Source organism: Anabrus simplex, chromosome 6 (genome assembly GCF_040414725.1).
Source record: "Anabrus simplex isolate iqAnaSimp1 chromosome 6, ASM4041472v1, whole genome shotgun sequence".
In the NCBI taxonomy this organism is placed as follows: domain Eukaryota; kingdom Metazoa; phylum Arthropoda; class Insecta; order Orthoptera; family Tettigoniidae; genus Anabrus; species Anabrus simplex.
Genome location: NC_090270.1, coordinates 332195306 through 332221438, shown reverse-complemented (window position 1 = coordinate 332221438; position 26133 = coordinate 332195306). Strand labels below are relative to the sequence as shown.

Sequence of the window (26133 nt, the reverse complement as noted above, 5' to 3'; positions counted from 1 at the left end):
ACCTTTCCTAAAACCGAATTGCCTTCTATCGAACCAGTTATTAATTTCACAAACATGTCTAATATAATCAGAAAGAATGCCTTCCCAAAGCTTGCGTACAATGAATGTCAAACTTACTGGCCTGTAATTTTCAGCTTTATGTCTATCACCCTTTCCTTTATACACAGGGGCTACTATAGCAACTCTCCATTCATCTGGTATAGCTCCTTCGGCCAAACAATAATCAAATAAGTACTTCAGATATGGTACTATCTGAAGAGATCGTACTGCATTCGCCACAGCGATTGCCAACGTCAGGGGGACCTGATATGGTACTGTGAATAAGGATAATGATACTCTCTCCCCTCCCTGCATATTTCTAGTGTCCCAAATTTCTAATCAAACTGAATTTCAACAATTTTGATCAATCTTTAGTGCTGGAGCTATGTCAAAATGAGAGTAAATTACTTGGGATTGAATGTTTTTATTAGTATTATTGGCATTTGGGCACAAGTCATGGCAACTATTTCTTCAGCACGGATGTGATATCTACCAAACAAATGGAAATATACAGACTGGAGTGGACAGTAAGGTGCTGTGGAATGTGTGAATAATGTTTACTATGTGTAGGATATAAAGCAAGGGAAGTGTCAGCCATGAAATCCTTGTGCTGAATGTTTCTCAGATTGCAATGACATTTACAGTAAACCCTCATAGTAGTCCCTTAGATTGTCCACATATTGCCAATGATGCAGGAAATATCAAATAAGTTGCCACACCATGTGTACATTTTTTAGTTTGGTGTTTAACACCATTGGCTATGTCCTCGTGCTCCCACGCAATGGTTCTATGTTCGGGATGAGGTGAAAATCACATCAAGACCAGTCTGGTGAGTATGGCAGCTGCGTAAAGCCTGTGTCGCATGCAGTTTGGTGTTGTCGTGGAGGAGGAGGATGACACTGAGAACATCCATGCATTTGTCCCCAATGGCACAATGTAAGGGTCTCTTCAGGAAGGTTCTGTAATAATCACCGTGACATGGTCTTGCCTCTGACGCAAGCCACAGTGACCATCAGCTTCTTGGAGGAAGGGATTTGCCGGAACTTCTTTGTGGTGATCCTCCACGTTGCCAATGCACAGGCTGGCTTTTGAGCTCTGGTTCATATGCCCTGGTCCAAAATTCATCCAGGGTCACTATTCTCTCAGCATTTGCTTGCCTTCCTGCCGGTAGCATACAAAGTGGTCAGAGCATATGGCATAGTGTCCACTTTTGCATGTCAGCAAGTGCATGCAATTTTATGCAGATGGTCTTCCCATAAAATGCTGTGGGGTGATCCATTTATCAGTGTTTGTTTTTGCTTGTAACTTGTATATCTCAATCTTCATGTCTATGCACTGGGTAATAACTGCATGTGATAAATCAGTCTGGGCACTTAACAGATCTTATGGACTCTTGCACTTCGCTACTGGTAATCTTGCAACTAGTTTAGCATGGAAGGGCATTATTCCCCACAGCTTCCACAAGCTCTGACATTTTCACACTGCAACCGTGGCAGACAGCCAGTTTGATGTACACATGCTGTTCTTGCCTTGTCATATCCATTCTGTAATTTCAAAGCTTTTCAGTTTGTCGAAAACACTACTTACAACACACCTATAAAATAACACATTAATAAACAAGGAATGACACGTTTCATTCTACAAGAAAATCCTTAGATTTTATCAAATCGCTTCCAATGACTCGTATATATGTAAAAAAAAAAAAAAAAAAAGTTTAAGTTGCATACACTTGTTAATGAATTGTGAATTGATGTTATAAGTGAGGCATTATGATTTTAGTAGACCTCCACTCTTACTTCATTAATTTTGGAAAAGTTTTCTGTACTTAAACTAAGCTGCCGATTGTCAGTTACCTCCGTACCTACATTTGGACTGAAGCCTGTTCCCTTGTTGCAGTTGGGGGTGAGGGGAATGCTGGAGGCAATAACTTGGTTCTGTGGAGAGGGGAAGGAAAGTGGGGAGGGAAATGTTATGGGAAATGATTTGTCATCTTATATATTGTGTATCAGGAAGTAAATGCAACAGTAATTTTGATGAAATAAGAACACAAAAAATGCAGTTAGCCAGTCTGAACATTAGTCTTGCAAGCCCAGCCTGGCAGGTTCAATCTTGACTCGGTCCGGTGGTATTTGAAGGTACTGAAATAAGTCAACTCTTGCATCAGATTTAGTGGCATGGTAAAGAACTCCTGCAGGATGAAATTCTGGTACATCGGCATCTTTGAAAATGGTGAAAGTAGTTAGCGAGATGTAAAATCAATATCACGGTACTATTAACAATGTGATTAGATAGAATCAGCCTTCGGAGAGCATGTATAAAACTCGCACTACTTCAATCAAATCTTTACACACTGAAAATAAAAGCAAATCTTTGGACGTTAAAGAAGCTATAGGCATTTTCATGAAAAAAAAAAGCCAAACCACCCTCAATAACATGAAAGCTCTCCCCCTCTTCATGCTACTTAATTTTCAGAACAACATTTCACAGAAGTGCTTAATGAATACCACAGGAGGCTACTCTAATGCTAAATGTCAAGGAATGTGGGTCAGGATATTATCTGTACTAAATTCTCTGAATTTAAGCAGCACTCTTCTCATGAAAGATGTTCTAGTAGGTTATTACTGAGCGTTAAAAATGTCTTGAGAGAAAGAGAGAGAGAAAGAGAGAGAGAGAGAGAAAGAGAGAGAGAGAGAGAGAGAGAGAGAGAGAGAGAGAGAAAGAGAGAGAGAGAAAGAGAGAGAGAGAGAGAATAATTTCTGTACTTTTATTCATGAAAATCATTATCTGGCATTTACTCTCTAACACACAAAAATATAAGAAGCAATGCTTCTCCTGCTTCCACTGAATTATTGCATGCAGCATTTCCCTCATCCTACTACATAGCAAGTACAACCAGAGTAAGTGTTCAGTTCAAATGTAGTCGTTGAGGTGGCTTTTGTTCAGTACAGGAAACTTTCTCAATATTACTAAGGTGACAGCAGAAGACCACTAAAATGGTAATTTATTGCTTGTTAGAAGAATCACCAATTCACAATTCGTTGACAAGTTTACACAACATAAGCAATATTGTAGCCTAAATGTGTGTCTATAGACTGATTTGTAGCAGCTCTTCATTTCATCCTTTCTGTTGCTGTTTAATTTCTGCACAACTACTACATCCTACACATAGTCTAACCTTTTGTCATTTTCATACCTTGGCCTACTCCTGCTGTTTTTACCATCTACACTTCCCTCAAAACTGAGAGTTGGCCGTGCATTTAGGAGCGTGCAGCTGTGAGCTCGCATCTGGGAGATAGTGGGTTTGAACTCCACTGTTGGCAGCTCTGAAGATGGTTTTCCATGGTTTCCCCATTTTCACACCGGGCAAATGCTGGGGCTGTACCTTAAGGCCACGGTCGCTTCGTTCCCATTCCTAGGCCTTTGCTGTCCCATAGTTGGCATAAGACCTATCTGTGTTAGTGCAACGTAAAGCAAATAGGAAAACAAAAACTTCCCTCAAACTGAACAAAGCCTGGGTGTCTTAAGATGACCTATCATTCTATGTCTTCTGGTGAAATTTCACCGAATTGTTCTCGCCAATTTAATTCAGTACATGAATATAGTAACATTGTCTAGCTGATTGGTACAAATGTTGAGAGATGACATATTTATGACAATTAGATTACCTTGTGGGCAGGATATGGTGTTTTACAAACTTAAGCTTTCTGAGGGGAACGTCTCAAACTTTGATCTATGGACAAGTGGTCTTGTGAAAGAACTCGTGTATTTGTCAATAAGGAGAAAATATATGGTTAGATGTCCTCTTATTTGAGTTTCATAGGTGTCTTAATCATTATTTTGAGTTTCCCTTGTCCAGCTCCTGCCAGGTTGGGGTGTTGACACTTCTGCACTGTTGCCTCTCCAACATCAAATGCTTATTGGCTACCCACTTATCACAGCTCCCCCAGCACAAGAACTGCATGTTGCATTTAGCAGGGTAAACCCTAACCATTTCTGAGGCTGACACTCAGTTTAGGCTGTTGTTAGTGTTTTTGGTGGTTTACCAAGGTGCAAGACAGTGCCAGAGTGAATGGGTGGACAGAGAAAAGATCAAAGCATAATTTAAAACACTAAATTCTGAAATTTTATTTCTTTCCTTTTTTTATTCCTCATTTTAAATTTCAGATAGATATCTGAATAAGCAACAACAAATAAGTTCATGAGTTTGTCAGCTCATATAACAAGATTGGACTAGAAGTCCATTAATCAGGTACAATAGGGAAAATTATTGGCACATTAAGTTACAAACAATGAGCTCTAAAGCACACTATTTCAAAGAGCATATTTGCTCCACTCACTCACATCCTATGAAACTGAGCTTCAAAATTTTTGAAAGTCCAGCCTCTCAGAGGCACACATTTCTTGCCAAATTTACACCAGATAAACTTCAAAATACAGTATTTACTGCCATGAATGCTTGAATCTATTACACACTTGTCTATAAATAATTTAAACAGGGGTGATAAATGTCCATTCCAAATTACCTTAGTGTAGGTACAAAAGAAAAGGTTAAGACAATCGTCCATGAACAAAATGCTAGAAGAAAAACTAGTGCTCCTTTTTAAATACTTAAGATCCTACATGGGCTTATGACCCAAAGTTGCAGGGGCTAAGCTTATACTACAGAGGGGTGACTAGATCCAAAATATTAAGTACCAAAATAGTTCTGAAGAATATAGTTTTAGAAAATCAGTCACCTCCATACCAAGTTGAATGGGAATTAATAGTGTGAACCCTCTTTATTCGCTAAGTCCCATATTTCCCTTGGCTGTGAGCTTGCATCCGGGAGATGGTGGGTTCGAACCAAATTGTCAGCAGCCTTGAAGTTAGTTTTCCGTGGTTTCCCATTTTCACACCAGGCAAATGCTGGGGCTGTACCTTAAGGCTACGGCCATTTAGTTCCCACTCCTAGGCCTTTCATATCCCATTGTCACCCTGAGACCTATCTGTGTCGGTGCAACGTAAAGCCAATTGTAAAAACCACATCACAAAATAATTTAATTTTTGACATATGAGAGAACGAGTATATTAAAATTTGCTAATAGGTGGCAGATAAACAATTTAATTTTCTGCTGAAATATGTAAGAATATTCCAGTGTAAAATAAAATAGAACGAAGGTAGATCTTATATTACTAATTTTAAAGATAATTATTTTTAGACACATGCTTCTCAAAGTGAATTATAATTACCATCATGTTGCTATAATCAAAGAATCAAAAGCTTTTTGTACTTTGTTTACATATAATTCATTTTCAATCATATTGTTAATTTAATGCTAATAAAATACCATAATATGATGAATCTTTTCAGATTCTGACCTGCATAAATTCATTCGGGATGGACAGTTGCGCCGGGAGTACATCCCTGCAGTAATGGCTCAGCTACTGCAGGGTATGCAGTTCGTCCACTCTGGAAACATTATTCATCGTGACTTAAAAGTAAGTGTTTGAGTCATCGTTACAGCATTAGGTTTTGTTTTGTTTTTGTAAAATATCCTTACAAATGTACTTCTTTCACGTATAAACTACTTCACCGATTGAGCTCAAATTTGGAAAGTGTGCATTTTCTGCATTTTTGGACAACAGCAATTCTTGGAAAATTTTAGGTTTAAAAAAATTGATTAAAACAGAAGTAGTTGAAAATTAGCAACAATTTTGAAATTACCTGAAATTTAAATTTTTTTGAAAAGGCCATGTTTAAGATTTATTTTAGATTAGTTGATAGTTTTTAGTAAGAAATGTTGGCACCTTTGTTTAATGATACCATCATGCCTAGGACATGTAGTGAAAGAAAATGAGGCAGGTCTGATAATGTAAAACTAGGATCATTAATCTGAGTATTTAGTACACTGCCTAGATTTTTTTCGTGTTAAAACAGGAGCCTGTTAAAAACTACTTGCACAAACTTTTCTTTTCAAATTGCATTTTCTTATACTTGAGCAGTTTTTAGAAAAAAACCTGTTTTGGCACATGTATGAGATGAAAACCAAAATACAGATAAACTGTTAACCTTTCAAACAAAAACATGTTGATTGAGGTCTTTTATTCCAAGAGTTACTGGGTTCATGAACTCTTGTAAAGAGATTTTACATAATCTACAAACATCAGGAATTAAGTGTGAAGAAGTATCCTTTATATCATTAACATATGTAATCATTGGAATGTTGGTGAAATTTTGATAATTTCTTTATTCTTTACAGCCAGCTAATGTTCTCATTAATAGAAATCATCAGGCAAGAATTTCAGACTTTGGACTTGCTCGTTCTATTAAATCAGAATATACAGGAAATGATCCTGATCTTACTCAGTTTTGCGGCACAACATGGTATCTTGCACCAGAGGCTCTCCTTGGTTCCAAATGGTAAGTTTACATTAAGTTTTGACTTCATAATAATTTGATATAGCCTACCTTATTCCTGAAACATACATTTGCTTGTAATTAGTTGAACCTCTATCTCAAATCTCCATACTAGAATTATCAGTATCGCAAAGTAGTATAAATATCCCAGCAGTTTGCCCTATTCTTCATGTGTACTTATTTCTCTATTACTCGAAATTGTTACATGAATTTCTCGATTTCTCGAAGCAAACATTTCCCCCCTTGAAGCAAAAAATACTCTAACTCAGTTTGTGCAACATTAACTGTACAACATGGCACTTGTGGTTTGTGAGAAACGGTTAACCCTAGACCAGGCGTGCTCGTTTTTGTCAACCAGTGTGCTATTTTACGCCGTAATTCCTAGAACTGTCAGTCTTTCACAACCTTGCAACTAGTACCTTTGCTCTCACTCTTGACCTTCAGTTCAGTTGAGTTTCGACAACAGTGGAAGCGATACATGTGTGATTACTTCGAGCGAACTCTTGGAACCCGAAGCTGGTTGACAGTCAACCGTATACCTGGTCATGTAAGTAAAATTTATTTCTTTAAAATTTCTTTTCCTCTATATTTTTCGGGTAATTAGGCAAAGTCAGGCTTGATTGCATCTACTGTAGTATTTATATTTTAGGTCTCGTTTTGTCAATGATGAAGACATACCTGGCATTTTGAGCCAGTTGGCCGATGAAATAGAAGACTCTGCCTCGGATTTTTCAGGTGGGGAGTAGGTAATTATAAACATATCGTATCAGGATCATAAGTGATACGGAGCAGGAGGCCAATTCGAATAGTGAGATCTATGAAGACGATAACGCAAGGGAATTTATCTTCGGGAGAGATGGAGGAGCAATGTGGTCCACGATGGACTTTTCAAAACTTTCGAGGGTAGACGGAAGGAATATTGTAAAAATACTGCCAGGACCGGAAGGGAAGGGGAGGCAAGGAAGGTATTAACAGAAATTGGCTGTTTCATGCAGTTGAGATGGTTGAACTATTAGTATACTGGACTAATTTGTAAATTTCTAGGAAGCGGGAGGAAGTGAATTACAGCCGTGAGCACGATGCTAAATTTGTGAACCGCAGTGAAATTATGGCATTGCTTGGGGGCTAAGATGTCAAAGATTTCTTGGACATGGCAACAAAGTTTATTTTTCATCCAGTCACTTTTTTGCTATCATATCCGATCATTTCATTGTATAATAGTGCAAATATTAAAATATGACCATTATTTTAATTTAATGATGTATCTACTGCTTAAGTCATTTTAAATAGGCGCAGTATTCATGTCCCTATCATAATTAGTTCAAGTGTTCATGATTATCCATTTGAAGTACATCCATATTAATCACATTCACAAGTTTTTTCGTTTTATTTAGAGAATAACATTGAAACATACGATAAAATGCCATTAAATGAAATGTTTATGCGATTGGAAGCCTGTAAACCACTGGTACGCAACTGGTTGACAGTCAACAGCGCCCAGTAGTGTGACAGAAATTGGCGCGCCCGGTCTAGGGTTAACAAGTAAAGAAAGGGTTACTGATGCTGGGAGCTAACATGATGGGAACAGATAAACTAAAACTTTTAGTGATCGGAAAATCAACGAAGCGTTGCTGTTTCTCAGGTGTGAATTATTGGTCACGTACAAAAGCAACCCCCGAAGTCATGAATGACAAGCTCCATTTACGAATCTTGGCTGCATAGTATTGACAATGTTTTAACATGAAGGGAGGAAAGGTAAACCATAACAAAGAGACTAACGGATTTTTTCCAAAGGTGTTAACGAAGGTATGTTTCTTTCACTACTGTATGTACTGTATCCAGTCTTCTAAAATGTTACTGTAATAAGTGTTATAATTAAGGTGATGCTGTAAAATAGTTCATCTATTTTTAAGTACCGGTTCTGTTAGAAATAGTGTATTCAGTATAAGCCCATAGATACATGTGATTCAATTATATGGTATGCATGCTCAAAAACGGTATTATATACACCTCATAATTTCAATAACTTGAAATAAAATTTAGATCCCGAGGAGATTAGAGATTTCTATAGAACACTTTCCTGCCTTGTCAATACATTTTATATTTTATTATACTTAATTACCGTACATCATTTGAGAGCTAACTACTCTCTCCTTCAGCGGTGCCAAAACATCAACTAATATTTGGACTTCGTACATTGCGACGAATATATTTACCAACAGAATTATATATAAATCTTGAAATTGTTAAAATATTTCCTTGTTTCAACTTTACTATGACCTTTATTACAAACTTTAAGATAAGAAATTTAAAATCATAAATGAATAAAATCTATTAAGTCACTATATGCTAACATTTTAAATCTGCTCTGCTCTTCGAAACTGCAGCCTTATTTACATCTAAAAAGGAAATGTTTCTTTGTGTCTAAATTTGTTTACTTTGTCATTTAGTAAAACACTTAAAGATAGAATAATTTTCAATTTGTAAAATAAATAACACCTATTTAGTCGCTATGTTGAACTTAAAATATTTTCTGCTCTCTTCTTGAAAATTTCTCCTTTCCTTAAGTCTGCTATATTTCTGACACCTCTCACATAAATATGAATTTCCTCGTCTTAATCCTGTCCAAATTTATCCATGAACAAAATATCATTACACTAGTCTGAATCAAACATACATGTTCTTGCTCTTTGCTTGCTGTCTGACCTTTCATTGATAAATTTGGTAACCAGTTGAAACTGAAGAACTTGTTAAAATGGCTAGCATGGTCATTACATAACCGGCAGCATGGCAGCTCGCCCTGTAAGGTCGACAGCAAGCGAGGACATATTGTTTGGTTCAGACCAGTGTAATGACATTTTAATTTGTTGATAAATTTGGTAGCAAGTTGAAACTGAAGAATTGGACGTTCGAAATGTCTAGCATGGTCGGACGGGATCTGTTCTGATCTGCTTCGGTCTTCTTCAATAGGTGATCAAAATGATTCCTCAGAACCTCTGATGTCCCTTTCTTTCCTGGCCAGGTTTCCATTAGGATCCTAAATTGCTTTGATAGTTTCAACTAAATTCCTTTTGTTTTTGACTCTGAACAATAGTTTCATATTGCCTCTGCTGTCTTCCTTCAGTTTTTGAGAATTTTTCCCAGCACTTTATCTTTTCTACTACACTTTTAACTCTCAATTTCTTGTCCCAGTAAACTTGCTCAAGGTCTCTAATCTCCCCTTGTCCCTTACCTGTTTTTGCTTGAATTTCTCTTTCTTTTTGTGCCATGTTCTTTTCCTTTATTGAGGATCTTACTCTCATTCCACCAGGGTGTCTGTTTTTCCCTTACTCTTGCACTTTGTCTTTCTGCAAACCTCTATTGCTTCTATTATAAAGGTGTTTTAAAATTTTGTCCACTCTACCTCACCACTCTCCACTTCTTTCGTAGGCAGGTGTTCTCTTATATGGTCCTGATAGTTGGTCCTTTATCCTTATCTGTTGTAGTTCCCACACCTTAATCTTGGGTAATTTCCTGGTTATCTTTGGTACATTAATATCTTTCAGATCTGCTAGTAACCGGTGGTCACTATTGAGGTCCTCACTTGGAATCACCTTGACATCAGTCAAAGTCTACTACTTTCTTTGACTGTAATGACATAGTCAACGAGTCTTGCTCTTTCCATCCCAGCTGTAACTGGTAATCTTGTGACTGACTCTTGTTGAACCAACTGCTTTTTACTACCAGTTTCTTATGCAGAACTCTACGAGATGTTAGTCTTTCTAATTTCTTCTCCCATAGCCATGTGGTCCCATCGCCTTCTCATAGCTTTTCCTGTCTGTCCCGAGCTGTGGATTGAGGTCCCCGATGATTGCCCTCTCTTCACAGATGATCTCTTGTAGGTCTTCGAGAAACTTGTTCTTTTCATCTTGATTGCAACCCATCTGAGGGGCACACACTTGCACCAGTGGCAGCTTCTCTTTCCCAAGGTGAACTGTTGCATTTATCCTCTCATTGATGTACTGGATCTCTGTAATACCATCTAACTCTTTAGACAATATCAATCCTACTCCATTTCTCATCTGTTGTTACCATTCCAGTAGAGAGTACAGTTTTTCAACTCTTTCTTCCCTTTACTTTTCCATTTAGTTTCACTCAGTCCTAGGATTGATATCTTCCTTCTCTCCACGATATCCACTAACTCTTCACATTTCCCAGTCGCTCAGTATATTGATTGTTCCTATTCGAGTGTCTTCTCTGGGGTTGTTGCACAATTGCAAGGCTTGGCCTATCATCAGGCTGTAAGCCATCATACCTGGCGTGGGTTTGCGGGTGCTATCTTCTACTCAAGTTATTTGTTTGCATCCGAGGCTCAAAGCGATTGTAGTTGCTCTCAAACTGACTTGCTAGGCCTAAGGTTAGAGAAGATTTTCTGTCAGGGTTATCTCCCTTAGCCTTTAGCAGTACCCTGCCACATCTGCAAGGCAGCAGCTTCCAGTTGAATTTGTCATTTCTTACACAATGGCTTGAACAAGCCCCCTAAGGGTGAACTCCTACCCATAGCCATTGGTTTTCCCTTAGTTTGTCAGGTTTGGTAACAGCCGCCCAACCCTTGGACATTCACAGGTAGTACAGTCTCCTGTTGCATATGGTAGCAGGATGTACCTGACCCGACAAGAATTGCAGATCACTACGTAGTTAAAATTAAAATTAAACTCACTCCCCAGAGGAGAGAACAAAAGCAAGCCTCTAAAACTAAAAGAAAAATAGATCCTACCAAGCTAATCAACAATGAAAATTTCCAATAAGCAACTGAAAAAATCAAGATCACAGATAAACTTGAAGACTTTGTACACAACATTAAACAAATTACAGAAGACCTAGCTGCAATTAAACCACATTAAAAACACCAATTGTGGAACAGTGAATATGGAGTGGAGAAAAGACATCAGGCATGACTATCACATCAGTTCCAAAAATTCAGAAATATCCTATCAATCTAGTGAAATGGAGAAAAACTACCAAAGGCTTAAGAAAAATACAGCATCAAAAGGACGCACTGCAATTAATTTAAGAATAATTCAATAACTCATTCAAGGAACTACTACAAAACTTTCAGAAAGCAGCTCCAAAAATATGAACCCTGGAGCCTATTGATGAAGGATGAAAATGGTAAGCTAGCTCATAACAATAAAGACAATGCAGAAATTCTGGCTAAATATTTCAACAACATTCTAAATTGTGAGGAACCTACAGAACTCCTTCATTTGGGACACAAACACCCCAAATAAAACACCACCAGAAAAAATCATTCCCTCTACAATAAAGGAAGTCTACTTGTTTTCATAGCCTTTTCTTAAATGATTACAAAGAAATTTGAAATTTATTGTATATATCCCTTAGTAAGTTATTCCAATCCCTAACTCCCCTTCCTGTAAAAATATTTGCCCCAATTTTTCCTCAGGAATTCCAACTTTATCTTCATATTGTGATCTTTCCTACTTTTAAAGACACCACTCAAACTTATTCATCTACTGATGTCATTCCATGCCATCCCTCCAGACAGCTTGGAACATACCACTTACAAGTAACAACTAATTATTGTTCCTATTGAAGATTATGCTAGGCATAGAATCTCAAGGATAATTTAATAAAACCACCTATTCAATACTTTCCATGTTTAATGTGGTTTGAATCTACATCTATTTATGTAGACTTAGCAGGTCAGGTACATGTTTCACCCATTATTTGGGCATCTTCACCCTGTAGACAACATTTAGGTCAAGGTTTGGGACATCTTTAACCATATATAGTATAATATACAAATGTTAATCTCTTAAGACTAACATGCCAGGATAATAATGTTTAAAATGTGAACAAAACATAACTGTGGGTAACATAAATTAAGTGTTTTAACACAAATAAAAACTTGTTGGTCCTATTCTATCTAACTTAAAAATATGTTCAGAACTAAAATGGATCTTCTATCATAAGTCTTGAGTAAAGAGGATATTGATACTGGGGCTTATTTGACTCGCTTTTCATTTTCATGTTCTTGATGTAACTAATGTTGAAATGTGTTGTCACACACTAGTGGAGATTTAAAACACTGATCAAGAACGTTGTTGTGAATGAAACTGTAAGCGGCTTGACTTCGGGTATTATGTAATGTGGAATTGTAAAGAGTACAATATTAGGCTTTCTTGGTTTTGGGATGCTGCTTAATTGAGAAGGAACATCCTAGACACTTGATACAGTCTTGTATGAATCATTCCCATTGTGTTGCTCGGTGTTTGGGAGGGATCTTAAGATTATCTGTAATGAAGTAAAAAAGAAATTTTAATTAACAATTTAGAGCACGCGTTGTGACAAAATGTATTAAACTAACGTCTCATAACTGTAAAATGACTTACTTGTTCAATTCATACCTGTCTGTTCTGGCAGTGCCTATCTTAACATTTCTACTTCTGATGTTGTATTGGTGCAGTGATTGAGAGGTGGGGCATGGAGGGAGAGTGGGGGTAGGCTGGTCTATGGGCATATGTGCTATTGCTGGAGGGGAGCTTCTAGAAGTGGTATGGGCAGGCTTATTTGGCATGGTGGGTGAAGTATTTGAGCGTGGAGACTCAAATACTTGAGGGATTTTGTTTTTATTTGAATTCACGGTGGCTACAATTAGTCTATGCAGTGGCCTCCATGATATGCACTAGCCAGAGTCTTGGTAGGTGTGATGGGTACCAACTGATGAGCCCAGCCCAGCACAAGGGGGCGAAACGCTGGCAACCAGGAATGAGTTAGCTGCAAAATTTATGTCCATTAATCTAGGTGTTAATTTGTACTAAGGATTTTTAATTTTGTTAACATCGATAAGATTTTGATTTCTATTATAGGTCTGGTCCAAAAACGTGTAGATTTTCCAGTTCGTTCATTAATTTCCCTTTACCTATGCTTCTAATAAGATTTTTCTCTATTGATAAGTGATGGCCCGTTTCTCTCATGTTGGCTAATTGCTGAGAACTTGTGTTTTTAAGCGTTATGTTTCAAATCTCGTGTGAAAGCTCCATCCAGTTTGACCTATATTAAGAAAAATCACATTGTGTACAGGTTATTTTATATATGCCAGACTTAGAATAATGGTTGCTATTGTAATTGACCTTGTGGTTAAAAAATGTTTTGGTGTTAAATGTCCTGAAGGCTACATTAATATTGTGCTTCTTTAAAGTAGTGATCTGATGGACGGCTGAGTTGTTATATGTAAATGTGGTGAAACTAGTTTTAGGTTTGTCCGGGATGAGATTAGTGGACAATGTCATTTTTATTTTAATTAAATGGTTAACCATATCAATTTTAAACCCATTGAGTTGAGCCAGATTCCTTATGTATTTCAGTTCAATTTTTAAATTGTTGGGAGAAAGGAATTTTAAAAGCTCTATAAATTATAGGAAGAGGCTTGTTTCTGGGACTTCGGGTGTAGAGATGAATTCATACTAGTTAAAGGAGTGTGTGTAGGTTTCCTGTATATTCGAAAATCAAAGGTATTATGTCCGCATGTAACTGTTAAATCCAAAATGTTTAAGGAATTCTTGACCTCGTCCTCTATATTAAACTTAACATTGGGATCAATTTTGTTTGGAGACTCCAAAATCTCATCACTATTAGTGGCATCTTGTCAAAAATTACGAAAGTATCGTCTACAAATCTGAGCCGTAAACACACCTTTTACTTGTGTTATAATTTTTGTGTGTTTTATTGTATCCATATAAATGTCTGCTAGGATGCCAGAAAGAGGGTCGCCCATTGCTAAGCCTTTTTGCTGGTAGAAATTTCCATTGATAGAGAGATAGTTATTGTTTAAGACAAAATTTAAAATCTTCATGAATTCTTAAGTTTCCATCTTACTAAGGCTGCTTTGATATTATCATTGATGATTCTTACCTTCTTTGGTAGGAATGTTTGGGTACAAATTTGACATCGTATGAGCACATTGTGCGATTGGGACACAGATTAAACTTGTTCGGAATTTCGCAAAAAGTAACTGAATTTTTTAAGGGATGTTTATTATTGAATACGTAATGTTTCTTAAGAAGCCGTGAATAAATTTTGATATTTTATAGGTGGAGCTGTTTCTACAATTTATGATAGGGCGTATGGAATGTCCTTACAAATCTTGGGTAAGGCTCTGGCTGTCGGAATACTGGGCTTAATATTAAAAAGTTTTTGTTGTTCCTGTTCATTGAAAAGAACTTACTAGAGTTTTTAAATTTTGCTGAATTCTTGTGGTTAGATCTTTGACTATCATGTAAATTTGTTAAAAAATTCTGTTTTTTGAATGTATTTGTTCCAGGAGAATTGTGAATCCTCCTTTGTCCGCTTTTGTGACAATGTTATTACGTGTGATAAAACATGAGTGTTACTTACATAATGTTGTCTATTTTCTTTTTTTACGTTCTGGATTAATTTTTTGTGGTCTGCTAATTTTGGTAATTTCTTTTTTTTACCTCAAATCTGGTATCATTTTGTCTCCAAAGGGAGTTTAGTAATATTACCCTCTATCTCAGCTACTGTATTGATAATATCCTGTTTTTTTTCTTGCTAGGCCAGTTGTTTTAAGCCTCTATTCAAAATCCCCATCTCTTCTTCAGAGAACTGAACGTCTGTCAAATTAGCTACTGTAGGTGTGTTGTCCTGAGAGGGAACTGCTTTTTGCGTGTCTAAACTATGCTTAGGAAACTGTAATTGAGATGCTTTTGAGATACTTTCTTGTCAAGAGTAGCTTGCTTCCTATCCAACAAAACAATTTATTGTCCACATGTAGTTTCAAAGAGTTCCATTCTAATGAATGTAAAGCCTGAGCTAACGCTAAATGAACTTTATATAACTGCAGATTTAAGAGACTTCTTTTTATTTGATGCCTTAATTTAATTTCTTAACCAAATGTTGTTGACTTTGTTCTGAACTCTATTCAAATTTTGTTAAGTTTTTTGCTGTATAGGCTTCAAAAACTTAGAGCAATTTTAGTTCCAGACATTTTTAAAAAGGCTGTCATTTGTTTACAAATCTTGACCTTAAGGTTGAAGTACCTATTTAAACAGTATTTTGCCTGGTTGGCTACCAAATTACAAGTAACAACTCTCATTTGGTAACAATGATGTAACAATCCCAGCTTATTTCATCTCAGATGCTTGCAACCTTGATGAATCTTTCTTAGTGAGTGCAGGTTTCAATACCATAGCTCAAGATTGGTATCAAGTACTGATTGAAAATCAACAGCTTTGATTTTGTTGATACTTTGTAATCCCAGAGGAGTGTTTACACTTGCTGGTAAAATTGAGAGCTTTTCTGCACTCTATTTGCCACCTCCTTTGTGGCTCGTGTATCTAGAGATTAAACTGCCGGGGTACGTAAAGCTTTCCACACTTTCTAGTGGATGGTTTCCTAGCATGATGTTTGCTGGTCGTCACTCTGTTGATTACCATCACTACTGTTTTGAGTTTATCTTGAGATTGAACTCCTGGAACTTAACCTTCCATTCATTGAGTATTGACTGTACTTGTTCCTCAGTTTCTCCCCATATCATAAAATCATCAGCAAAGGCCATTGCATTCAGTTCACCAGAGGTTTTTTTTGATGTTCATTATGCCATCCATGATGGTGATCAACAATAATGGGGATAGTGCACTGCCTTGCTGGACTCCCCTTTCAGTCTTGGACCAGAATGAATGTCGGTCACCTAATCGCACACAGCTGGTACAGTTCTCATACAGCATCTGAACTTTCCTCACCAGTCCGTCTGGCACATTCCTTTTTCTGAGGCATTCCCATAGCTTCTCTCTTGCAATGCTGTCATGTCTTTTCAATGTCAAGTAAAACCAAAAACAGATCTTTGCCTTTTTCCTAATATTTTTCCATTAACATATAGACATTGAAGATTAGGTCTGTTGTGGACCTGTTAGGCCTGAAGCCATACTGTTCCTCTTCAAACTGTGGCTTTAAGATGAGTTGCAACCTGCTCTCTAAGATTTTCTCAAGAATCTTAAGCCCATGAGAAGAGTGTTATTCCCCAGTAGTTGGAGCATTTTTTGGCAAGATAGTGTGCAATAAGCATAGACAAGTGTATGTCTATCTTGAGCTGTTTCTATGCATACTTGAATGTGCTTTACTTTCACAGGTATACAGTGAGTGTTGATATGTGGAGTCTTGGATTAATCCTGGGTGAAATGTTGACTGGTAAACCATTCTTCACTGGTGACACACATGTGGGAGTAATGCAAAGTATACTGGCCTCTATTCCTTGTCCAGCTCCAAGAGGTAAGTTGTAAGCCGTGCGGTGTAATGCAGTCTTCCTGCATCAAAGATACCTTTTTCATGCAACATGGAATGCACTTGATTTTGCCATTTTCTGGTCAAGATTGATGTGAAGTGCTTTAATATTTGTTATAGTTCATTTGTTATGCATAACTGAACTCTGTAAATATTTCTGATACAATGATGCCTACATATTTTTTGAAAAAATTTACTGGGGAAATGTCCAATCAATAGTTTCATGTTTCAGTAAATCTTAGGATTTACCCATGCAAACAGCTAAAACCTTATTCATTAAAAAAGTATTTTACTGAGGTTTCATTCTTTACATATCTTCCACTATTGCATATGCATTTTTAACTTATTTTTCATTGTTTATTTAGGATCTACTTAAAAAGGCTAATAGCAAATCACCTTAGCAATCCTTTTAACATAAAAATTGTCCTTATTCAGTTTCACTTAAAAGTTCATGAAATCTTTTATGTATAAAATCACTCATTCAGAAGCAAAGATGCACAAGAAACACTACTAATAAGTCTCTAAGATGACTGTACATGCGCTCGATACTTGACACAGACTGAAGCTACGCAGTGGTGAGTGGACTGAGAACAAAAAATTGCCAACAAAGAAACATACCTAAATCTGCAAGACAGTGGTGGGAACCTTCAAAGCAGCTTTTAACAGTTTGCATGGATAAATCCTAAGATTTACTAACATCTCTTGGTTAAAGTTTGAAACAAATACAATGAGAAGACTTCCACCTAATCAATACTTATTTTATTCAATTAAAATTACAGGACTGGTTTCGACCTTTCTAGGTCATCTTCAGCTGGTCACAATCGCATAACATATCATGCAATTATAAAACATTACTAGATCGAACAAAGAATGCCATATGACAATAACATGTCAAATTATTCTCATGATTGGGGGCAATCGTTGAACTGGGAACTTAGTATACACTGTCTTTTCATGAATAACGTACATAAAAACATTTATAAAAGTTTGGATTGTTCATAGGCATGAGTTTTTCTGAAATTAGGTTCTAGCTTTGTAAAACATCTATGGTAACACAAAAAGAGCATGTGCATTGATCAGTTTGTTAGTCTTATGGAATTTTGGGCTTGTGGGTTGCACTTCCTTGTTTCCTAAACCTTCAAAGGTATACTGTGATAGAATCTTGTTGCCCAATATTGATTTGCCTTAATTTTTAAAAACTAATTAGCTCTGTCCTTGAAGTCTTGATAAGCAACTATTATGAACACTTAATGTTAACTGTAGAGATAAAACATGTGTTAAAATTCATGTCAATTCTGAAAAGCAATATATGGGATTGTGTAAATTCAGTTGAGACTCGAGCAGAAAATGTAGATTTCTAAAGCGTGCACACACAAAATCTGTGCTGTTTGTGTTGGAAGGTAAGTCGTAACGTACTGTGTTGAATTATGCTATGTGGCATTTGACTGGAGTAGAGGCTCCTTCCCTTCGCAGTTGTGTATGGATGTAACAATTCTGTGAAAGAAAAAAGTGAAAGGCAATTCAATTTTAGTACTTGGGAATGCCTATTACTCATGTGGAATGAATGTGTGTATGGATGTACTTACTACTGTTGTTGATTTGACACTGTGTGTAGCTTGGGAGCACATTGTGCACTGCTCAGTGTTCGTCTTGGGCTAATGTTAGTTGCTATGAGGGGAGGCGCGGAGGCGCAGGTAGAGTAGCTGTTCAGGGGGTAAGGGCGGAGCTGGGCGTGTCTTAGTGTGGTTTTTTGACGTGTCAGGTTTTGTTTGATTCTTTTAAGATAAGCCTTTTCTAAAGAAGAGATGGCTGTGTTAAAGATGTTTATTTTATCTGTAATTTCAGTTAGATTAGAATTAGGGTTGGCATATTGATCTAAAGTAATGTAAAATTCCTCTGTTATATTTAGCAAGGGCCCATTGAAGGAACTTACTACGAAATCGAATCTAGGAAAGAACACAACATGGAGAGCATCATTGGCAGTTGTACAAAACTGAGTGAAAAATGGAGGGGTATGTATAGGTATTTTACGGCAGAAACAGGTTCCAAGAAGGACATTCCAGGAATCATTAATGAACAAGGGGAGTGTGTATGTGAGGATCTTCAAAAGGCAGAAGTATTCAGTCAGCAGTATGTAAAGATTGTTGGTTACAAGGATAATGTCCAGATAGAGGTGGCGACTAATGCTAAAGAAGTATTAAAATTTACATATAACAATATTTACAATAAGATACAGAAGTTGAAAACTAGAAAAGCAACTGGAATTGATAAGATTTCAAGGGATATACTAAAGACAATGGGGTGGGATATAGTAGCATATCTGAAGTACCTATTTGATTGTTTGCATGAAGGAGCTATACCAAATAAATGGAGAGTTGCTGTAGTAGCCCTTATGTATAAAGCAAAGGGTGATAGACAGAAAGCCTGAAAATTACAGGCCGGTTGGTTTGACATGCATTGCATGTAAGCTTTGGGAAAGCATTCTTTCTGACTATATTAGACATGTTTGTGAAATTAATAACTGGTTTGATAGAAGGAAGTTTGTGTAAGGGAAAGGTTATTCCACTGAAGCTCAGCTTGTAGGATTTCATAGATATAGCCGATATCTTGGATTCAGGAGGTCAAATGGACTGGATCGAGATTGACCTATCTAAGGCATTTGATAGGGTAGATATGGGAGACTACCAGCAAAAATGAGTGCAATTGGACTAGACAAGTGACTGAATGGGTGGCTATATTTCTAGAAAATAGAACTCAGAGAATTATAGTGCAGCTTTATCTGACCCTGTAATAAGAGGGAAATTCCTAAAGGCAGTATTATTGGACCTTTTTCTTATAAACTATATCAATGATATGAGTAAAGAAGTGGAGTCAGAGATGAGGCTTTTTGCAGATGTTATTCTGTACAGCATAATGAATAAGTTAAGATTGTGAACAACTGCAAAATGACCTCCAATGTTATGAGATGGACAGTAGGCAATAATATGATACAAAGTTAAGTCAGGTTGTTTCACAAATAGGGAAAGTCCTCTCAGTTTTAATTACGTCATTGATGGGGGTGAAAGTTCCTTTTGGGGATCATTGTAAGTACCTAGGTGTTAATATAAGGAAAGATCTTCAATGGGGTATTCACATAAATATGATTGTAAATAAAAGGTACAGATCTCTGCACATGTTCGAGGGTATTTAGGGTTTGTAATAAGGATGTAAAGGAAAGGGCATATGTCTCTGGTAAGACTCTAAAGTATGGTTCCAGTGTATGGGACCCTCACCAGGATTACCTGAATCAAGAACGGGGAAAAAATTCAAAGAAAAGCAACTATTTGTTCTGGGTGATTGACCCGCACAAACACCCATCCCCACAGTGTCCGCACAGGTAGCAACAAGACAAGAAATATAGGTTTAAAAAAAAACCAAACAAGGTGGAAGCAAAATTATCCAAAAGTAAACCATCACCAAAGGTACTTACCACGAATAAGACAAACGACCAGAGGCCATGGAAAGAATGAAAATAACTATCACTGTATGGTTTCAAATACTACAATAATAACACGTCCAGGTTCTTTTGAAGTAAATAAATATATTTAATAAGAGAAAGAAGTAAAAAGTAAAATTAAAATAACTCTGGACTCAGAACATCAACAGGAATAAGAAAAATATTCAAAGAGAAATAATACCAAAACACAACTAACCTACGGTTCGAACCGGCCTAACTTATTGGGACCCAATATAAAATTTCAGTACTAGCCTAACCTACCTTGTTATTTATAAATTACCAATAAATCATGATACGTTTTAAAGTCTTTTGGTTTAGATTAATTATTTTCGCACCATTAACTTAGTTAATTTGCATGAAATAAATTTGTTAAGTTAACTTTTCTTCTCTTAGAAAATACACTAAGTATAGAATGGCTAAGGAGCGCGAGTGTACTTATTGTGGGTGTGGTGAGGCATTGAGGGGTATGAGGGAGGAGTTGGAAAGTTTGAGGGAGATAATTAGGATTCTCACAGAAGACGGGAAGGAAGATAGGACTCCCCCAAACAATGTACAGGTTACAGTAGGAGGGGAAGGAGAGGGAGGAGTTGTAGAAGACAGGTGGTCTAATGTTCTAAGGGGAAGGAGATTGCAGGCCAAGGGGTCTATTCAGGATCAGAATTCAGGACAGGTGTCAGTGCGAAATCGGTACGAGTCACTCCAGGTAGAACAACAGAGGGAAGATGAGGGACAGGGAACTGTTGCTGAGATGCGTGGAAGTAGGAGGAAGGGAAAAAGTAGGAAAGGGAAATGTAGAGTAGAGGATAGGAAAAGACAGGTGGAACAGGGTCATGGGAAGGAGAAAAGGGAGGAGGAAGTAGCTTCTGCAGCTATCAGGAAAGATAGGGCTGACCAGGAGGGGAGGGGATCAAATGAGGTGGGTAGGGTTGAGGCTCTGGTCATGGGGGATTCCATCGTTAGACACGTGGGGAAAGTGTGTGGAGGAAAGGGAACCAGGGTAGAATGTTATCCAGGAATTAGGTTGAGGCAGATGTTGAGGAAAGTAGAAGAGAGGGAGGAGGGGAAGGAGAAGGTGGTAGTGTTTCACGTTGGTACCAACAACGTAAGGCAAGCTGATATAAGTACCAACATAGTTGGAGATGTGTGGGATCTGGTAAATGCAGCACGGGTGAAGTTTAAGAAAGCGGAGATTGTTATTAGTGGAATACTGTGTAGGAGGGATACTGACTGGAGGGTGATTGGGGATTTAAATGAGACTATGGAGTGGGTATGTGGGAAACTGGGAGTGAAATTTCTAGATCCTAATGGGTGGGTAGGAGAAAGGGATCTGCGCTCGGATGGCCTTCATTTAAACCGCAGTGGTACGTATAAGTTAGGAAATTTGTTTGGAAGGGTAATAGGGAGGTACATTCAGGGAAACGGGATGGCCTAGGGAGCGGTGATAAGGGAACAGGGAACTGGAAATCAAGTAGGGATGACATAAAATTGTTAGTGTTGAACTGTAGAAGTATTGTAAAGAAAGGAATAGAATTAAGTAATTTAATAGATATATATTTACCAGATATTGTAATAGGAGTTGAATCATGGCTGAGAAATGATATAATGGATGCAGAAATTTTCTCACGGCACTGGAGTGTGTATCGTAGAGATAGGATAGGAAAGGTGGGAGGGGGAGTTTTCATTCTGGTGAAAGAAGAATTTGTAAGCTACGAAAAAGTTAAAGATGAGACACATGAAATTCTAGGTGTAAGGCTCATTTCTAAAGATAATAGGCAACTTGATATATTTGGAGTGTACAGATCGGGAAAGGGTAGCACTGATGCGGATTCGGAATTATTTGATAGGATAGTCAGCTATGTGGGAAACGACATGGAAAGAAATGTGATTGTAGCGGGAGATCTGAATTTGCCAGATGTCAATTGGGAAGGAAATGCGAACGACAGGAAGCATGACCAACAAATGGCAAATAAGTTAATATGGGAAGGACAGCTGATTCAGAAAGTGATGGAACCAACCAGAGGGAAAAATATTTTGGATGTGGTTCTGATAAAACCAGATGAGCTCTATAGGGAAACTGAAGTAATAGATGGTATTAGTGATCATGAAGCTGTTTTTGTGGTAGTTAAAAATAAATGTGATAGAAAGGAAGGTCTTAAAAGTAGGACTGTTAGGCAGTACCATATGGCTGATAAAGCAGGTATGAGGCAGTTTCTAAAAAGTAACTATGATCGGTGGAAAACGGTAAATAAAAATGTAAACAGACTCTGGGATGGGTTTAAAGAAATTGTTGAGGAATGCGAAAACAGGTTTGTACCTTTAAGGGTGGTAAGGAATGGTAAAGACCCACCTTATTATAATAGAGAAATAAAGAGATTAAGAAGGAGGTGCAGACTGGAAAGAAATAGAGTTAGAAATGGCTGTGGAAGTAAGGAGAAATTGAAGGAACTTACTAGAAAATTGAATCTAGCAAAGAAGGCAGCTAAGGATAACATGATGGCAAGCATAATTGGCAGTCATACAAATTTTAGTGAAAAATGGAAGGGTATGTATAGGTATTTTAAGGCAGCAACAGGTTCCAAGAAGGACATTCCAGGAATAATTAATGAACAAGGGGAGTGTGTATGTGATGATCTTCAAAAGGCAGAAGTATTCAGTCAGCAGTATGTAAAGATTGTTGGTTACAAGGATAATGTCGAGATAGAGGAAGAGACTAAGGCCAAAGAAGTAATAAAATTTACGTATGATAACAATGTCATTTACAATAAGATACAAAAGTTGAAAACTAAAAAAGCGGCTGGAATTGATCAGATTTCTGGGGATATACTAAAGACAATGGGTTGGGATATAATACCATATCTGAAGTACTTATTTGATTATTGTTTGGCCGAAGGAGCTATACCAGATGAATGGAGAGTTGCTATAGTAGCCCCTGTGTATAAAGGAAAGGGTGATAGACATAAAGCTGAAAATTACAGGCCAGTAAGTTTGACATGCATTGTATGTAAGCTTTGGGAAGGCATTCTTTCTGATTATATTAGACATGTTTGTGAAATTAATAACTGGTTCGATAGAAGGCAATTCGGTTTTAGGAAAGGTTATTCCACTGAAGCTCAACTAGTAGGATTCCAGCAAGATATAGCAGATATCTTGGATTCTGGAGGTCAAATGGACTGTATCGCGATTGACATGTCTAAAGCATTTGATAGGGTGGATCATGGGAGACTACTGGCAAAAATGAGTGCAATTGGACTAGACAAAAGAGTGACTGAATGGGTTGCTATATTTCTAGAAAATAGATCTCAGAGAGTTAGAGTAGGTGAAGCTTTGTCTGACCCTGTAATAGTTGAGAGGGGAGTTCCTCAGGGCAGTGTTATCGGGCCTTTATGTTTTCTTATATATATAAATGATATGAGTAAAGGAGTGGAATCGGAGCTAAGGCTTTTTGCGGATGATGTTATTCTCTATAGAGTGATAAATAAGTTACAAGATTGTGAGCAACTGCAACGTGACCTCGAAAATATTGTTAGATGGACAGCAGGCAATGGTATGTTGATAAATGGGGCTAAAAGTCAGGTTGTGAGTTTTACAAATAGGAAAAGTCCTCTCAGTTTTAATTACTGCGTTGATGGGGTGAAAGTTCCTTTTGGGGATCATTGTAAGTATCTAGGTGTTAATATAAGGAAAGATCTTCACTGGGGTAATCACATAAATGGGATTGTAAATAAAGGGTACCGATCTCTGCACATGGTTATGAGGGTGTTTAGGGGTTGTAGTAAGGATGTAAAGGAGAGTGCATATAAGTCTCTGGTAAGACCCCAACTAGAGTATGGTTCCAGTGTATGGGACCCTCACCAGGATTACCTGATTCAAGAACTGGAAAAAATCCAAAGAAAAGCAGCTCGATTTGTTCTGGGTGATTTCCGACAAAAGAGTAGCGTTACAAAAATGTTGCAATGTTTGGGTTGGGAAGAATTGAGAGAAAGAAGAAGAGCTGCTCGACTAAGTGGTATGTTCCGAGCTGTCAGCGGAGAGATGGCGTGGAATGATATTAGTAGACGAATAGGTTTGAATGGCGTCTATAAAAGTAGGAAAGATCACAATATGAAGATAAAGTTGGAATTCAAGAGGACAAACTGGGGCAAATATTCATTTATAGGAAGGGGAGTTAGGGATTGGAATAACTTACCAAGGGAGATGTTCAATAAATTTCCAATTTCTTTGAAATCATTTCGGAAAAGGCTAGGAAAGCAACAGATAGGGAATCTGCCACCTGGGCGACTGCCCTAAATGCAGATCAGTATTGATTGATTGAATACAGAAATTCTTTGAGGTACTAAGTGAATACAGAAATTCTTTGAGGTACTAAGTGAATACAGAAATTCTTTGAGGTACTAAGCGAGGAGGTGGTACAAAGTTCATTGTACCCACACCCAAATAGAGGAAAACAAGGAAAAACCCGAAATAAATTGAGAATAAATCAGGAAAATCATATCAGGCGGGTAAACAGGGATACCAAGAGATAAATCAAAAACCAAAGATAAGCAAGCCAAAAATTAAGGACAAATATTAGCTTTCAACATTACAGCATCCCACAGGAGCATAAAACCTTTTGTCAACAACCCTCAAATCCGGCTCCATAGCAACAACAACAACAATTAACATTCACTTCAAAGAGAGTGAACCAATCCCAACGAGAAACGCAACAATGGCAAAACAGACCGCTTTAAAAGAAAACCGCAATTTCACAAAGGGAAAAGAAAAGTCTAAAAAGAAAGGCATAAATAAGCAGAAAATTCGCACAGAAATACCTTATACAACTTCCTCGCTTAGCATCTTTCGTTACCCAAGTGTAGGCCCTCTAACAAGGGTTTAAGACATCACCTTTTTTGAAAATAAAATAACGGAAAGGTGACCAGAATAAATTTTACAATATTAGTAACACATTTTTAAGGTTTCCAATTTTGAACAGTTCCTAGTTTGGAAAACGATACAAAGCATGGGAACTGATTTCTAATCACAGCACACCGCCGAAAAAGTTATTATTACTATTATTAAATTCAAGTTCAGGTAAATTTCGATTTGTAATTCCAGTAGAGGCATTCCATGTATCACAACCCAACTAGCACAATCACTTCGACGAAATCGTAGATAAAGTTAGAGGAAAAGTTATAACTTACAGTCTTGACGGTGACGTAGAGGAAGGACCCCGTACTTACATTAGGCCGAAGTTCAAACAAATAAAACTAGTAGAAAATACAACATCTGCGATGCTCCAAAAGTTCGTCCAGAGTACAGGAACTCATAAATCGGGGAATGTGACCCCGAAAATGCACTGGATCAACCAGGCACCATCTTGAAGTTGAACATCATAGCGGAGCTATACATGCACGTCTGTTCGACTTCCATGTTCTCGGCAGACCACCTCTCTCTTCCTCTTACAACGGTAAGCGGAAGTTGGCTTTCGTTACTCCAGGATCGGGATGCGCCAGAGGTTGCGCAGTAGGTTACAGTCCACGGAAATTAAACGACTCCCGGTAGGGCATATTAACCAACAGAGTTTACAGACCCGATGTAACTTGGAGAAGTTGCGTATAATCAAGTTTCAAATAAATAGTAACTCACCCACAGTCGTAGGAGAAGGAAGCAGTTCATTAATTTAAGTTACTATGAGGATTAAGTCCATATCTCGCAGGGAGATAAAGTGAAATAATTTCCACGGAGATAGACTCCAACTCGAAAATGTCAAACAAGGAGACAGTGTATTAATACTGTCTCAGCGATTTCCGACAAAAGAGTAGAATTACAAAACCGTCGCAGAGTTTCGGCTGAAAAGACTTGCCAATATAAATGGTCCGTTATTGGACATTATAAATTTTCCAGTTAACTCATTCCTGGTTGCCAG

General features: G+C 37.5%; 1 protein-coding gene across 1 annotated transcript in view; it reads left to right on the top strand.

The window, feature by feature from the left end:
• Positions 1–26133, top strand: part of LOC136876544 (mitogen-activated protein kinase 15) — a 103919-nt gene that overhangs the window by 25567 nt on the left and 52219 nt on the right. The window contains exons 3-5 of the mRNA XM_067150584.2: positions 5390–5517; positions 6279–6439; positions 16584–16723. Of these exons, the coding sequence (XP_067006685.2) occupies positions 5390–5517; positions 6279–6439; positions 16584–16723 (429 nt within the window). The remainder of the gene's footprint in view (positions 1–5389; positions 5518–6278; positions 6440–16583; positions 16724–26133) is intronic.